Here is a 14644-nt window from a genome sequence, read left to right as displayed (position 1 = left end):
ATCCTTAAATGTATATGGCTCTGCAACCTTGGGCACCTGGAAAGTGGTAGATGGGAGTAGTTAACTTAAACAATGACCAATAACTACAATGGAGAGAGAACGATTTAGATATTCTGGAGGAATCTCAGCTTTGCTGTCTTCTTGCAATGAAGTCTAATTTTGACTTCTGGGACTCTGCCTCCTGAGCATTATTTTGCAAGAAAGAGAAGACTTTTCTCCATAACGACATCCTTAAAATTGACCTTAACAAAAACGTATATATTGTAGGTGTATATGTACAATGCATACACTACTGCAATCACTTTGTCAGTCAAATTTATTTGGTTACAAAAAAAAAAAAAAAAAGTATAAAAGTAAGAGTAGAAAAAATGCCTATGTATAATTCTGAAGAAAAAAACAACAACAAAAATACAGTATTTTTCAATACGGTCTCTTTTTTTTTTTTCTTTTTTGATTAAAAACATTCCACTGAGGGTATGAACTATGTTAAATACAGTATACCATCTTGTCTGATACTAAGAACTAACACAAACCCAAAAGGATTTTTGGAGAAAACAGCTACGCTGAAACCTGCATGACATTGAAGGCAAATTTACACATTGATTATTAACAGTAAACACAAAATGACATCATAAATGGAATGGTCACAGAAGCCAGACATATGAATTATAAGCAATGTGACAGTACATTCATTTGTGCAAGGCCTGAGGGAGTAATACTTTCACAGCCAGAGAAGCTGTGAAATATATATTGCTCCTTAGGGAATGCGAGGGGTATATTTGGTTCCTCAGTCGCATAAACAAGCAACACCGTTTCAGTTCTGCAGATTTAAATATGTTTTTGGGAACTGCTTAATGAATTTCAGTTGTCACTATAAGGCCTTATATACATATTCAATCGGAAGGCATCTTGAGGCAGGCTTTATTCACTGTCGCATTGGCTCGGCTTTAAAGTATATTTGCGTGTCTTTGTGTTAAAGTTTTTACACAAGTCAAGGCCATTGAATTCATGACAATTTTTTTTTTGCAACTTAAATAAGCCAATGGATTAAATATTTTTTTTAAAGCTGACGTCTTCAGAGAAAGGCTAGGAGAAATTTAGCAAAAACCCAGGTAGCACAATAGGCTTTTCATGTAATCAGATACATTTCATTCATGTTTTTTTTAGTTGTTGTTGTTGCTCTTCCGTTTGGATACAAGAAGAAACCTTCTACTTGGTCTCTACATGTTTTACTGGTTCCACAGTGCTGATGCTGGGGTCGAGAGCAGACAGTCTATGCTTAGGCCAGGGCTTTTGGGCCTCTTCAGTGTTTGCGGGTGCGCTGGCCCCCTGCTCCAGTGGTTGTGACATACAGGAGGGGCTGAAGTTGCCTGGTTTGAGGGCCACGCTTGATGAGGTGGGAGGGCAGGTTGGAGGAAGGGACATCTGCTGTTGAGCCTATGGAAAATTAATAACGGTCAACGGGAAATTAACATTGACTCAAAAATGAACACAGCACAATAAATGAAGAAATGTGTTAATTTTGATATCAGACCTGTTTGGTGGATATTGTGGGAGGGTCGGATTTTTGTAAGCTGAGGCTGGGCTCTGTGTTGGGGGCGCAGAAGTGGGGCGGGGGGATGACCGTTACTGTGCAGGTGGGGATCAGAAGTGCTGTCCAGGGGACGAAATCGCTGGCTGGTGTTCTTAGCCTGAGACATCTAAGGAGAAGAGAAAATGTTGAGCTTGTTAAAAAAATAATAATAATTAAAAAAATTAATATAAATAATGTAAATAAAATTGAGTGTTAACATAACGCCCCGGTCATATTTTATCCTAAAATCAAAGGAAAGTAATATAAGAATATTATATTTTAAAGTCTGTTTCTGAAGCAATAAAATGTTTGTATTCTAATAGTATTTCCACAACAGTTAATCGCGACTGTCTTTTATTCCTAAATATGAATGGACTATTATTTAAATCGTTAAATATTTACCATTTATAAGTTTGGGGCTGGAAATATTTTGTTTCTCTTTTATTCAGCCTTAAGGCATTAAATTGATCAAAAGTACTAGTAAAGCCATTATCATTCTCTCTCTCTCATTCTCATTCTCTCTCTCTCTCTCATTCTCATTCTCTCTCTCTCTCTCATTCTCTCTCTCTCTCTCATTCTCTCTCTCTCTCTCTCATTCTCATTCTCTCTCTCATTCTCATTCTCATTCTCTCTCTCTCATTCTCATTCTCTCTCTCATTCTCATTCTCATTCTCTCTCTCTCATTCTCATTCTCATTCTCATTCTCTCTCTCTCATTCTCATTCTCTCTCATTCTCATTCTCTCTCTCTCTCATTCTCATTCTCTCTCTCATTTAGTTGATGGAGTATTAATTTTTGATATGTTGTTAATTTGAGCTTGGGGTATATGGTTTGATTTGTTTTGGTCAAGTTGTTTTGTAATGTTTTTTTAATATCTATGTATAATAAAGGTGTATGAAATCTCTCTCTCTCATTCTCATTCTCATTCTCTCTCTCTCTCTCTCTCTCTCTCTCTCTCATTCTCTCTCTCTCTCTATATATATTTATATACACACACACACTCACACATTACATTTATTCATTTAGCAGATCCTTTTATCCAAAGCAACTTACAGAGGACAGTGGAAGCAATCAAAAACAACGAAAGATTAAAAATAGAATAGTGTAGTATAGTGAGTGCTTAAGTTAGAAGGTCAAATAAAGATGGAAGAGATGTGTTTTAAGCCGATTCTTGAAGATGGTTAAGGACAGCTGAGTTGGGGAGGTCATTCCACCAGGAGGGAACATTTAATGAAAAAGTCCGTTAAAGTGACTTCTTTGGGATGGCACAATCAAACGACGTTCACTTGCAGAACGCAAGCTTCTAGAGGGCACATAAGTCTGAAGTAACAAATTTAGGTAAATGGGTGCAGAGCAAGTGGTAGTTTTGTAGACAAACATCAATGCCTTGAAATTTATGCGAGCAGCTATTGGAAGCCAGTGGAAATTGATAAACAATAAACAAGGTGTGACGTGTTTTCTTTTCGGCTCATTAAAAATTAATCTTGCTGCCCCGTTCTGGATTGATTGCAAAGGTTTGACAGAACAAGAGCCATATTTTTGTTGCTTCATAACGTTACGGTTGAACCACTGATGGCAGATGGACTATTCTGATGATGCTTTACACACTTTTCTGGACCATGACTGTGTAATTCACTTGGCAGTTTATACGACATTCTTAAAACTACCGGTTTTCATCCAAAATATCTTAAATTGTGTTCCAAAGACAAAGCTTTTATGGGTTTGGAACGACATGGGGCTAAGTGATTAATGACAAAATTATCATTTTGGGATGGAGTATCCTTTTAAAGGCTAGAGTAATGACTGCTGAAAATTCTGCCTTGCTGCTTACATTAACACAATATGCTTAACGGTCATGAAAATAAATGGTCCTAAAACTGCTTTTGAGTTTAATTATGCAAAATACAACTTCTCATCCTTTTGGCATAAATTATGACCTGAACAAGTTTAGTGAGATTCATCCATTAGCACAAAAGCTTCTTTGTCTAAAAACTCACTGCTTGTCCTGTGACCTCAAACGAGCGGGATCTCCTCTTGCGTCTGCGACCCTCAAAGTCCTGCTCTCGTGGAGCGGGGTTCTTAACAGCCTGCCGGTTCCGCGGCCGAGTCCATGTGCCGTTGGGCGCGGGTCCCTCTCCCGTGCTGCTGGACAGGTTGTCATCAGAGGCGGCGTGGCGTAGCTCTGGACTGGGCTGTCTTCCCCGCCATAGCACCAGGCTTTTAGGGGGCGCCTCGGTCAGAGACAGGTTACTCTTGTGCTTCTTGGGATCTAGGGGTGAAGGTGGCGGGGGCAATTGCAGGGAATCTATTTCTAGCACTTTATAGCGGCGTCGAGCAGCCTTGACCGCGATGTTCTGCACGCCTCTTAGAATCTGCTGTCTCTCTGGAGGGAAAATAGAAACTATGACTAATTAAATAGACATTATGTAAGTTGGAATTAATGCATTATGAGAAGAAGCCATGTAGGAATTTGGTTGCTATAGTTTAGCAGTCACTGTATAAAAATAACCTGCAGAATGCCTCAACTGGCCAATCAGCATCAAGTGTTTCAGAGAGCTGTGTGACAAGCACAAAGATGAATAAGCAGAGGAACTCTTACCTTTAGGAGTCAGAGGAGCATCTGTGCCATTCTCGCTGCTCTCGGGTGAGGAGTCCAGATGGCTGCTCATACTGTGACTGAGATGGCTGCATCTGAGAGCATCATCCAGGACAGATGGCAACAGCTGCAGAGATACAGTCAGCATTGTGTCAGACAATGTTTTTTTTTATATCCAGTATAAAAAAACAAACAAAAAAAAAAACAGAAAAAACTATATATATATATATATATATATATATTTTTTTTTTTTTTTTTTTTTCCATTTTAAAAGGGTCAGTATAACTCTTATACTCACCAAAACTGCATTTATTTGATCAAAAAAATTTAAGGCAAAATTTTCAGCAGTCATTACTCTAGCCTTTAAAGGGATACTGATGATAATTTTGTCATTAATCACTTAGCCCCATGTCGTTCCAAACCCATAAAAGCTTTGTTCGTCTTTGGAACTCAATTTAAGATATTTTGGATGAAAACCAGTAGTTTTAAGAATTTCCTATAAACTGCCAAGTAAATTATGCAGTCATGGTCCAGAAAAGTAAAGCATCGTCAGAATAGTCCATCTGCCAACAGTGGTTCAACCGTAACGTTATGAAGCAACGAAAATATGTTTTATACACAAATAAAACAAAAATAAAGACTTTTGACAGTGTAATTTACTGGGCAGTCAATGGGACAGTCACAAGCCTCCTGGTTTTCATCCAAAGTATCTTAAAGTGTTCCGAAGACAAACAAAGCTTCTATGGGTTTGGAACAACATGGGGGTAAGTGATTAATTATATATATATATATATAAGGGTCAGTATATCTCTTATACTCACCAAAACTGCATTTATTTGATCAAAAATACACATAAAATAGTAACATGGGTGAAATATCATTACAATTCTTTTCCATTTTAATACATTCTAAAATCTAATTTATTATTGTGAATTTTCAGCCTCATTACTCCAGTCTTCAGTGTCACATGATCCTTCAGAAATCATTCTGATATGTTGATTTGGAACTCTTTTGGTTTAAAAGATTTTATTTTATTAATTTTTTGGGGAAATAGAAATCATTTTGTTACATTCTTACTGACTTGCAGTACTTACCGACACCAAACCTTTGAACATTAGTGTATAATCAAAAAAAAAAAAAAAGAACTATATTACACTAAGTGGCAAATGTAAACTCCCAGAAGCTCACCTCTCTGTTGCCCTGGCCACTGATGTGAATGGGTGGAGGAGTCATTACTACAGAGTTCTTCATCTGTTTGTGACTACTCTTAAACACTCGGACTCTGTAAGGGCAGGAGACAAATTGTAACTTATAAGTAAAAGCATGTGAACAAACTCAGACACCTTTAGCACAAAATGAGGGAGGTAGTTACAGTATATTACAGTTTTCTTTATGTCCGCACGCAGTGTACTCGTGAATGCATAATATTCCTTCCTCTTATTATTTTCATATTCACAAAATTCAAGTTTTTTTGGGCCATTACATTTTAAAAATGAAATATAAATTTAGCTCAAGAATAAAAAAAAAAGCATCAAATGAATTTTCTTTAAGCTCTTCTTACCCATCAGGCTCTGGGAGAATGGGAGGCAGCGTGTGTCTCCTCAGTTTTGTCCGCCCTTTTCTGTTGTCTGAACCCAGTGTGTGAACACTCTCTTGGTCTGAATCCATCTCCTGCAAGGGGTCACGACCTCTGCCTGGGAGGGTGATCTTGGGCAGGGGAACGTCCTACAAAGATATATGTCAGAAAATATGTGAAAATGATCACTCGGTTCCTTCATGATATTATCCTGTCCCTCTCTTGAAGAGTGTGTAAAGTCATTGTGAAACTCATTTTACTGTCATAACGAGATGCAATTCCAGGTGAAGGAAAATGTTAGGCAGGATTTTGTTTCTTTGGAATAATGTGCACTGATGTTTTGAGCAAAATATAAACAGTACTATGTATTCACAAAGTAAAGCGAGTCCGTTTTGATTTCATGTTGACTTTAAAAATGCCTGCTTGACGTACCTTAAGAGTACGAATGGTGAACTTATCCAGGGCCACAACTCGGTCCAAGTTCTTCTCATCCATTTCCTTCATATACATCTCATAAAGCTCTTGAAGATGAGGAGGAACCAGGAGACTGTGATCTGCAAAAACACCACCATTCACCAGAACTTCTTATAACATTTCTTTTTTCAACAAGAATATATTTATTTATTTTCACCTTGAACTGACCCCTCATATTGCATCATTTGCAAAACTATAGCCTAACAGTTTGGCCCGATTCATCTCTGGCTGAGATTTCTGTGCTATTTCTTATTCCTGCGACTGACTCACCATCAATAAACTGCCGCTGCTGCTGGATGATCTCATGGCAGAGGTGTCTGTGCTGCTCGAAACGCTGCACCACCACGTTTTTCTGTCGGATCACATTGTCCTTAAGCAGTGCGCTGGACTGCATCTCTGCATTCTCGATCTCCAGCTCGTGAACCTTGCAGAGGAGGCAAAGCACTTCCCTCTGCTCCTCTGAGCTCACGCGGCGGGGGAGAAGCTCTTCAAGACGTCGTGCTTTCTCTCTGATCTCTGCCAGGTGCTGCTCTAATCCAGCCTAAAGAGGATGACAGAACTATGGTTAATTAATGTGCTGAGTCACTTTCTTAACATTGCAAGTCATGTTTAAATGATCTTTGCTTATAAGGAGTCTCAGTCTAAAAGCAGAAAGGAAGTATGCACTGAAGAAGAATGTGACGCCTATGCAGAGTGTTCCAATTTGGTGTCATTTATTTAGGATGTTGCCTTAAAAGACAGATGCATAACTTGCCAGTCTTTTTAATAAATTTCACCTCACAGTAGTTTCATCTTGGCTACATTATATATATCATTATAACAAGTTCATTGAAATGAACTGACTGAACTTCGCTAAAAGGAATCAGACATCAAGGAGTTTTTTTGAGGTGTTGTTCCACCCTCTAGTGGCTAGTAGGAACACTACCTTCTGTTTCTGTATTTTCTTCTGCTCAGCCATGAGCGTGACAAGGTTCTCTCTGGCAATGACCACCTCTTGTATCTCTGTGCTGTCAGACATAGATTCTGGAGAGTCTGAGTCTTTCTCACTTTCATCCTTATTAAAACTCTCCTTCCTCCTCTCGCTCTGCCACTTCTTTCTTCTCCTGAAGCGTTCTTGCTCCCAGCTAGATGGAGACAGACAAGATTTCAATAGCCAAGCATTTATTCAAACGAAAGATAGCAAGCAAATGTTTAAAATAAAACATTTCACAAAATAAATTTGTTCAGTCTGAAATGATGTAACAACTGACAACTCTGTTATTATAAGCATTTGACCACCTTCTGACTTAAATGTCCAAATGGCTTTAGGGCCAGTGTGTATTTAGCTGTGATTTTGTTTTGGTTTGTGTACAGAATGAAGACTCACTCTGCGATTGTCAGCAGGTGTTTGGATGTGTCTATCTGGATTTCCATGTTGCTGTTGTCCAGCTTCATAAGACGCTTCCTGATGTCCATCTGCTGTCTAAACGCATCGATCAGCTGCTCCCTCAGCTGGTCCATCTCAGACCGAGAAGAGTGAGCCTGCACCTCCGCTAGAGGCAAACACACACACACAGAGAAAAACAATTATGTTAGGATACACATTTGAGTAAGAATAGAATAGGAAACAATCTATGCAGAAAATTATCAGTGAAAATTCTGAAAAGAATCTAATGAAACAATATAGTCAAAATAATATATTAAATGAATCATTCAAATTTTTTATTATATAACAGAACATATATATATATATTATATTATATATATGAACAATATATTATATTATATTATAATCAAACAGAAAAGAATAGGATATAACAAAATAGAATATAATACAACCAATTAGAAAAGACTCTAACCAAATGGAAAATAATCTATTAGAACAGAAAACACAATAGAACAGAATAGACTAGAATCAATTAAAAACAATCTAATCAAAAAACAAACCAACAGAATGGAATATAATCGATAATAATCAATGATAATCAAACTAACAGAAGAAATAAATAAGAACAGAATATGACCTAACAGAATCAATTAGGAAAACAACCAAATCAAAAAGAAAATAATTTATTAGAATAGAATTAGAATAGAAATATAATAATTTATTAGAACAGAATAATTTAGAAAATAATCTACTCAACTGGAAAATCACATAAGCAGAAAATAATGTATTAGCTTTAAATAGAATAGAAAACAATCTATGCAGAAAATTATCAGTGACAATTTAGAAACAATATAGTCAAAATAATATATTAAATACATCATAGTTTTGTTTTATAAAATAATATAATAGAACATATTCAATTAAAATGATATTCTAAAAAAATAGAAAATAATAGAATATAACAAAATAGAATATAATACAACCAATTAGAAAATAATCTAACCAAACAGATTTTCATCTAGAACGGAACAGTATATGTCCGAACAGAATCATTTAGAAAATAATCTAATCAAACAGAAAACACAATAGAACAGAATAGACTAGAAACAATTAAAAAGAATATAATCAAAAAGAAAACAACAGAACACAAAAGAATAGAATTGATTATTATAATGGATAATAATCAAACTAACAGAAAAAAAAAATGATAAGAATAGAATATGACAGAACAGAATCGATTAGAAAATAACCTGATCAAACAGAAAATAATGTATTAGAATAGAATAGAACACAATAATTTAGAAAAGAATCTACTTAAATCGAATATAATCGAATCAAGCAGAAAATAATTGATTAGATTTGAATAGAATGGAATAGAATAGAATAGAATATCTGGGGATTCAAAGTAAAACTGTGGTGGTATGAATGTAACACATCACTTCACTTCTTACACACAGGATGTTACCTTGAACATGGCGGATGTCTGTTCTGTCCGGGTTGAGCGGTCTGCTGGCCTGGTCTGCTATCTTTTTCTTCAGCCGCTGAATCTCACTGCGCAGGTCAGAGATGATGCTGGTGTACTGGGCGACGTGATAGGACACATTCAACAGATTTCTCTTTACCTGCACAGGAAGAATAACAGGGTACAGGGGAACTCTTTACAAAACATATATTTTGAGAAACGGTCACAAAAATAATGCAACAATCTCACTGACAAAGAAAACTTTGGAATGGTAATAGCTAGGTTATTAAGTAGGAAGATTACTAGGTTGTGCATTGATTTGTCATGTTAAACTAACCCGTGTGCGGATGCTTTTGGCACGGTCGGCATAAGTCAAGGTATTTCGTGAATCCTCGAAGGCCAGAGATGCAGGGCTTATATGGGCAATCATCACCGTCCGACTGTTTCCTCCTAGAGAATCCTGCAAACGTTAGAAAACCTTAGTAAGACAACCACGATCGAGAAAAACATCCCACAAGCATCTTTGTTCATGAAGATTCGCTTATCCGTACCTTGAGCAACCGCGTGAGCTTGCTGTCTCTATAGTTGACGTATTTGTTGCCATTCTTTTCACTCAAAGCATTGATGCAGTTCCCCAGTGCGAGCAGAGAGCGGTTGATATGAGCTCCTTCTTTTAACCTCTGACCTCTGTTCTGCGTCTGAGAGTAGAAACAGTAGTTATTGCACAGTCATAAAACAGTCAGTCTAGGATAGGAAGTCTGTTCCAACAGGGGGCGCTCTTGTATGTCTCATTTTCTGAAAAGCTCACAAACAAGCACTACTGTTTCCGAGCACCAATACCCCATAACCAGAAACAACGTGATCTGCTTTTGTGTTTGTCACATGCATGTTTAAACCCAAGGGGGGCCTGAGTGGTAAACATTTTTAACTGTTTCCATGGCAAATACATGGGACGCTCTCTAAATGTGTTCTCTCATATCTTCCCACCTCATGCAGTGAGTGGAAATACACTTAACATTAAAAATGATTCACGTCTTTCATTAAAAACACCTCACTGGACTAGGTGGAGGTGTCTCATGCATCATCATGCATTTAATAATCAACAAATATTTTCATATTAGTTGTCTTTATTTCCCCTTAAAGTTTATCCCTGATAGTTAAATCAGTTGGAATTGTTCGCTCGTCACTGGCTGATATATGATTCTGAATATAGCTGGTGCCAACTGTGCCAGCTTTTATTTAAAAAGAAAGATTGATAGCTCTGATATTAGTGATTACCAACTTTATAGACATCCGTCTGAGCTCACCCACGGTGCTTTTATATTCTAACTAAACTAAAAGAGGAATAGACCTTTATGTTTCGCACCTAGAAATGTCGCACCCACACACATCATCATACCTGTGAAGCCCGTTCAGACCCTGCCAGATCGATCATGAAGAGACGTGCGAATCGCACTTCCTGCAGGATGTCGCGACATCGGCTCTGTTGCCGCACGCCCACCTGCAGCACAGCGTGAGAACGAGAAGACGTCTGATTGGCTGCTGTCGGCTCTTGAGTTCTCTGTTTGTTTCCTTTCATTAACAACTCCATGACCTGAGAAAGAGAGCGAGAGAGAGAGAGAGAACAGAGAAAACATCCAGGTTGATCAGATTTTTTTTTTTTTTTAAGGAAGTCTTTAATGCTCACCATGGCAGCATTTATTTGATCTAAAATATAGTAAAACTGCAATGTGAATTATTATAATTTAAAATATTTTTTTTTTCTTTTAATATATTTTTAAAAGTTATGCTAAGCTAAATTTTCAGCATCATTAGTCATCCAGTCTTCAGTGTCACATGAACCCAGAAATCGTTCTAATATACGGAGTTGGTTCTTCAGAAACATTTCTTATTATTAATTATCAACTGTGCTGCTTAATATTTTTGCAGAGACTCTGATCATTATTTTCAAAATTATCAATAAAAAGAATAGCATTTATTATGAAAAATCATCTGTAACACAAAAAAATACTCTTACTGTCACTTTTGATCAATAAAACTCATCCCTGTTAAATTAAAGTTAAATACTGTACTTATTTAAATATACACCACAAATTTTTTTTCAGTGAAGTATCATGTGATTTTTGATGTTTTTAAAATGATCATGAACAATGAATACTGTAAAATTACTTATTTACTTTACAATAAATAAATAAATAATAATAAAAAAACATTTTAAAATAATTCTTGTAAAGTAACCTGGGCCCTAAATAATGGGTCTAACTGACCTCTCGTGCATTAATGGTGGAGACCTCTGTGATTCCTGCGACCTGAATTTCTCCCTTCGAATCCTCTCTCAGGTCCAGAAACCCAGATGATGGATTTAGCAGGTCTCTTATCATCTCATTATAGATCTGAAACACAATAAAAACAGATTAAAGACCATGCTCAGATTCCAAGATGACCATCATTGTTTATGCATTTGACATTTACATTCCTTCCTCTGACAGACTCTTTTATCTGAGGTGGCTTGAAGTGCATGAATATCAGAACGTGCAAACTGTGACCTTTCCAGTAGCATTCTCTACCAGTGGAGTAGCATAAACTAATAAACACCTTGGAATTTCAACCAATCAAAATCCAGAATTTGTGGTACAAACTGTCCTATTCAGTATTTTCAGGATGCTAGTGTGGAGAGATGAATGTTGCATTTAAAGAGTATTTCAATAGGCTTCATTCAACCCAGTTTAGAACAAGACCACATCCTGAGTGCCATCGGTGGTCACCTCTCAATTTAAGTCATCCTGAACGTAATCTTTCATCACTGTCAGTGAGGTCACTGTGATGTGCCGTAAACATGTGATCATTTTAGGGTGATGCTGACGGTATGAAAATAATCCATTGACAGAGAAAGAGTAAAAGACCTACTAAAGACATAGATGGATGGAAAGAGATAAAAACAGGAGGATAAACCTGGAGGTCTGTAGCTAAACCACAGAAGCCGAGAATAAAAATGCTTTCTCTCCAGGGAAGCGTCCCCTTGAGCATTTGGAAGGCCCAATGTAAACAGCAGTTTTAATGTGAAAGTGTAAGAAAAGCAGTAGACAGGAGAGCACTGTGCTCTTTCCGTTTGTGGATGGAGTGTCTTACTTATAGGTCTGCACATTCCAATCAACCCCCTTTACCCCGAAGAAGTCACAACAAATCTGTATGTCTGCATGTGTATTAGGGGTTTCCCCTACTAAGGATTTTCATAGTCGCATCGGAATTTTCGAATCTTGCCGATTTTCGACTGATAGTCAAATCATATACAGTATTTGGGGGCAGGTGCAAAATACATAGAGTCAAGTCAGACATTGGACAGCCATAATTACTGATGTTAAAACACAGGGAAAATGAGTAAAGAACGCCTCGCAGATACAAACGAGGTAAATAATGTTTTATGTTTCAAATAAATACAACGTGCAGAAACACGGTAGCTAAACTCAATTATTGTTTTATTATGGTGTTTCTTATCGTAATGGTATTTGTATAACAGTTATTAAAAATATATTTTTGATAAAAATATGATAATAATAAAAATGAGTGTGTTTACATGCACAATTATGCTTTAGCAGATTATGCTTAATAAGCCAGAGTAAGGTCATAAATGGGCCAAGCATAAACCAGTTGCAACAGGTCGTTTTTTGTCTCTTACTCCGATTTCACACAGCATGTTAACACTATAACCAGCATTCTGTCGGCTTATTGAAGCATGCATGTGTGATACATGACAGGAACGCATTGTTAATGCAGATTTAAGCGCATCTAGACCGAGCAAACCTCTTGCAGTAAAGAAAGAAGGAAATGTATCACAAAATCAGACTTTTTGATGACTCTACTTTTGTTATCTCGTGCAGCAAAAGTAGAAGTGGTTCAGTTAAAATACTAGGTTTAAGGCCCGTTAACACCAAGCACGATAACTATAAAGATAACGATAAAGATATAGTTCTAAAAATTGTTTTCAATATTAAAGAATAGCTGAGTGCACACTACAACTATAACGATACAGGCACAGAGAAACGGTATCGTTGGAATCACTTTCAGAACGATTTTTTTTCTGATGAACGATAAAAATATTGCCAACCAATCAGAATCAATCCTGCTGTAATGAGCTCGAGAATTTAAAGCAGCAGACGCGCGTCCGCTTAGAATACACAGACAATATCGTTCGCTGGTGTGGACGCTAATATCGTTATCTTTATAGTTATCGTTCTTGGTGTGAATGGGCCTTTATAACTGCATGAGAGGGTAATATATGAGCTGTAAGATTCCCGACATGTTGCAAGCTTAATTTAACATCACAACGGACAAATGTATGAAATACTCTCGAGTCAGATACACAAATTATTTATTAATGAAGTCAGGTAAACGCAGCCTACTTGCGCTGTCAGGTTACTGATGTGCATGTAAACGGGGAAAACTGGTTATTTTAATAAGCTGATATTTGTGAGTTATGAGTTAACTGGTGTGCATGTAAACGTGCTCAATGTTGCATGCATATGTATATGTATAAATATGTGTGTGTGTGTGTGTGTGTGTGTTTGAGAGACCCTGGAGCACAAAACCAGTCTTAAGTTGCTGGGGTATATTTTTAGCAATACATAGCCAAAAAAAAAAACATTGTATGGGTCAAAATGTTTGATTTTTCTTTTATGCCAAATTCATTAGGATATTAAGTAAAGATCATGTTCCATGAAGATATTTTGTAAATTTAAATATGTAAATATATCAATGGAAATCAATGGAAAACGTATTTATTCAGCTTTCAGATGATGCAGTTTTGTGGTCCAGTGTCACATATACACATGTATATGTGTGTATACACACACACACACACACACACACGTTCTGTAATTATATAAATATATTAACAATTTGTAATATATGTTTATATAATTAAAATATTAGGTTCAAGTACATACTATAAAAAAGCAAAGGACTGTCAGGGATTCTACCAAAGACCTGAAGTGATGTCTGAACTCTGTGTGCAGCACTTTTAACATGGTAAAGGAGAAATGACACATTGTCAAGCGACATTAACTACATGCTGCTGAACTGACTATGATTGACAAAACGAGCAATGAGACTGTCCAGAAAGAATGTGTGAGAGAGGAAAACAAAGACACTGAGAGAATTGAAGTTGCTGTTGTCAGCTCACACATGTGATCTCAAATCAACCATCAAAAACAGGACAGAGCAAATGAGTTTGAAGGCCCGGAAATAAACTGTGAAAATTTTTTTCAAAGACTCACACTAAAGGAGGTACCCAAGCACCGAGCTCAGCTCAAAAATATCAAATAAATTATATATACATACTATAATTGATATTTTTGAACTTGGTATTATCAAATTATATTATATTAGGCCTTGTAAGTCAGCAGGTATTTTTCTTTCAAGATGCAGGCCTGTGTAATTTGGCCTGTCATATAAAAGCATAGTAATTTGTTTCTAGGCTAACGCAGTAGGGGATCAGGGTTGCATGTATCTGTTTTGAGTAAACTTTGGCCAAGTCCATCACGACTCAATGGTGAAACAAGCTTTCTAGTATCAATACAACATCACTGTAATCAAAGATGC

General features: G+C 36.8%; 1 protein-coding gene across 1 annotated transcript in view; it reads right to left on the bottom strand.

The window, feature by feature from the left end:
- Positions 1-298: 298 nt before the first annotated feature.
- Positions 299-14644, bottom strand: part of LOC128025456 (kinesin-like protein KIF19) — a 58543-nt gene continuing 44197 nt past the window's right edge. The window contains exons 6-20 of the mRNA XM_052611855.1: positions 11314-11439; positions 10446-10640; positions 9598-9744; positions 9384-9506; positions 9050-9206; positions 7585-7750; positions 7144-7342; positions 6489-6759; positions 6177-6298; positions 5730-5893; positions 5357-5450; positions 4172-4295; positions 3570-3955; positions 1535-1700; positions 299-1437 (exon numbers count right to left, since the gene is read on the bottom strand). Coding sequence (XP_052467815.1) covers positions 1304-1437; positions 1535-1700; positions 3570-3955; positions 4172-4295; positions 5357-5450; positions 5730-5893; positions 6177-6298; positions 6489-6759; positions 7144-7342; positions 7585-7750; positions 9050-9206; positions 9384-9506; positions 9598-9744; positions 10446-10640; positions 11314-11439 — 2574 coding nt within the window. The 3' untranslated portion in view covers positions 299-1303. The remainder of the gene's footprint in view (positions 1438-1534; positions 1701-3569; positions 3956-4171; positions 4296-5356; positions 5451-5729; positions 5894-6176; positions 6299-6488; positions 6760-7143; positions 7343-7584; positions 7751-9049; positions 9207-9383; positions 9507-9597; positions 9745-10445; positions 10641-11313; positions 11440-14644) is intronic.

The sequence above is a fragment of the Carassius gibelio genome, chromosome A12, assembly GCF_023724105.1.
Source record: "Carassius gibelio isolate Cgi1373 ecotype wild population from Czech Republic chromosome A12, carGib1.2-hapl.c, whole genome shotgun sequence".
Taxonomy (NCBI): Eukaryota; Metazoa; Chordata; class Actinopteri; order Cypriniformes; family Cyprinidae; genus Carassius; species Carassius gibelio.
Note: the sequence above shows the minus strand (reverse complement) of the source record. Positions and strands in the feature narration are given on the sequence as shown.